Below are 1,790 nucleotides of genomic sequence, written 5' to 3' on the forward strand. Positions count from 1 at the left end.
TCATTTAAAAAAAGTTTGAGGAGACAGGCAGACCCTACAGTCTTATTGGTAAAGATAGATCCTCAATTGCTCTTTTTTCCATTTCTAAAATAGTCAAAAAAAGTTCACTAAAGGGTCGTATTCGCATCTGGGCCGATATTACAGGGGTTCTATTCGCCACAAGTAAACCACAGAGGGTCTATTCACAATTAAATTATATTATAAGAGATTTATTCACAATTAACCCTTTTAGCAAGAGCCAAATTCCTTTTGTTAGTTATGAGAAAACTCCCGCAGCGATTTCCATTTATCATGGATCTAGACCTCAACATTCAGTCCAAAATCATGAAATTACGAATGCTGCCGGTTAGGTTCAAAACGGAGTAAATTAGAGGAATTTTATCATATTAGACCTCTATCTTTATTAATTGTATATTTCCCTTTATATCTTTATATTTTTTAAATTGCACCCCGAAATCTCATAAGTTTTTATAACAACACCCCTCTGCATGGCATCCAAAAATTTACCATAGTACGATTAATTCCTAACAACTTCGATTAAGTGACATTGATATCTATATAGCTAGAATTTCTCCAAATAGAAGGGAATGAGAAACTGAGAAGGAGAAGGATTGAGAGAGCAAGAAGGGAAAGACAGAGACTAAGAGGATAAGGGATTGAGGGAGAAAGACGGCAAAGAGAGAGACTTAGAAAGGGAGAAAAAAATTAGGTAGCACTATTTTATCACAATCATTGATTATCCATTTGATAGTTAACATTTTTCTCTTCGAGCGCAAATGAGAATAAATGCAATTCATGGATTAGGGTAAGTGTTAGATTTAGTAAGAACCTTAACCGCCCATGAGATGATCAATAATTATTATTAAAAGTAGTGGTGTTTTCACTACTTTATTGAAGCACATGGGCTCCAAATCCGAGAGAAGTAGAGGGTGAGAAAAAAAGAAAATGTGAACTTATTAGAGTATTTCAATGTATCTTGCACTATATAAACCTTCATAAATGTCCTACGATTTAACCACATAGGGTCTATCCCTTAAAAAAGCCAATTGTTTGCCCGTTGGTTTCGAAATGGCTAAATTGCACATAAATGTCCTACGATTCCACCAATCTCGTACTTTGATACTTTATATATTAAAACCGTACACTTAAATACATTATAATATTTCAATGTCATAGATAAATGCTTTAAAGTTTTAAATTGTTGCATATGGTCACTTCTTGTTTACCCAATGTAGCATATAGATACATTTTCAGTTTATAAATGATCTCACTTAAATATTTTAATATTTTCAAAAGTTACACATTAATACCAACTGATATGTGATATTTTTGGACACATAAAGAAAAAGTTATCCTCTGTTTTTTTAAAAGTTAAGAACGTTTATCATTAATTCTTAAGTACTATGAACTATTTTAAGTGCACAGTTTAAAAGAGGAGAATTTTAAAATGCAAGGTGGACGAGACTGCGTGGCATTATAAAGGCAACCCAACCGAACACCAGAATCGAGCCCAACCCAACAACACAGGCCTGATCGAATTATCGTCACTCGTGTCACCATCATCCCCTATAAATCCCAGTTCCTCTCTCAATTCCAGTCCCTCTCTCACTTCTCCGAGCTCATCAGCTGCTAGGTCGACTCAATCTCTTTTTTTTTTCATTTTAAACCCTGAACAAAACCAAAATGACAGAAGAGAAGGAGAGGGACATCGACGAGCTGCCAAAGAACCAGGCCAACTACACGGCCCTGACCCCTCTTTGGTTCCTGGACCGGGCCGCTTTGGTCCACCC

At 35.7% G+C, this 1,790-nt stretch overlaps 1 protein-coding gene across 1 annotated transcript in view; it reads left to right on the top strand.

Annotated features, from left to right (window-relative positions):
* LOC109848028 (acetate/butyrate--CoA ligase AAE7, peroxisomal-like) overlaps positions 1,536 to 1,790 on the top strand; it is a 53,083-nt gene continuing 52,828 nt past the window's right edge. Inside the window, 1 exon segment of the mRNA XM_020417288.1 lies at positions 1,536 to 1,790. This exon segment is cut by the window's right edge and continues 109 nt beyond it. Within this exon segment, the coding sequence (XP_020272877.1) occupies positions 1,684 to 1,790 (107 nt within the window). The 5' untranslated portion in view covers positions 1,536 to 1,683.

The sequence above is a fragment of the Asparagus officinalis genome, chromosome 7 (assembly GCF_001876935.1).
Source record: "Asparagus officinalis chromosome 7, Aspof.V1, whole genome shotgun sequence".
NCBI lineage: Eukaryota > Viridiplantae > Streptophyta > Magnoliopsida > Asparagales > Asparagaceae > Asparagus > Asparagus officinalis.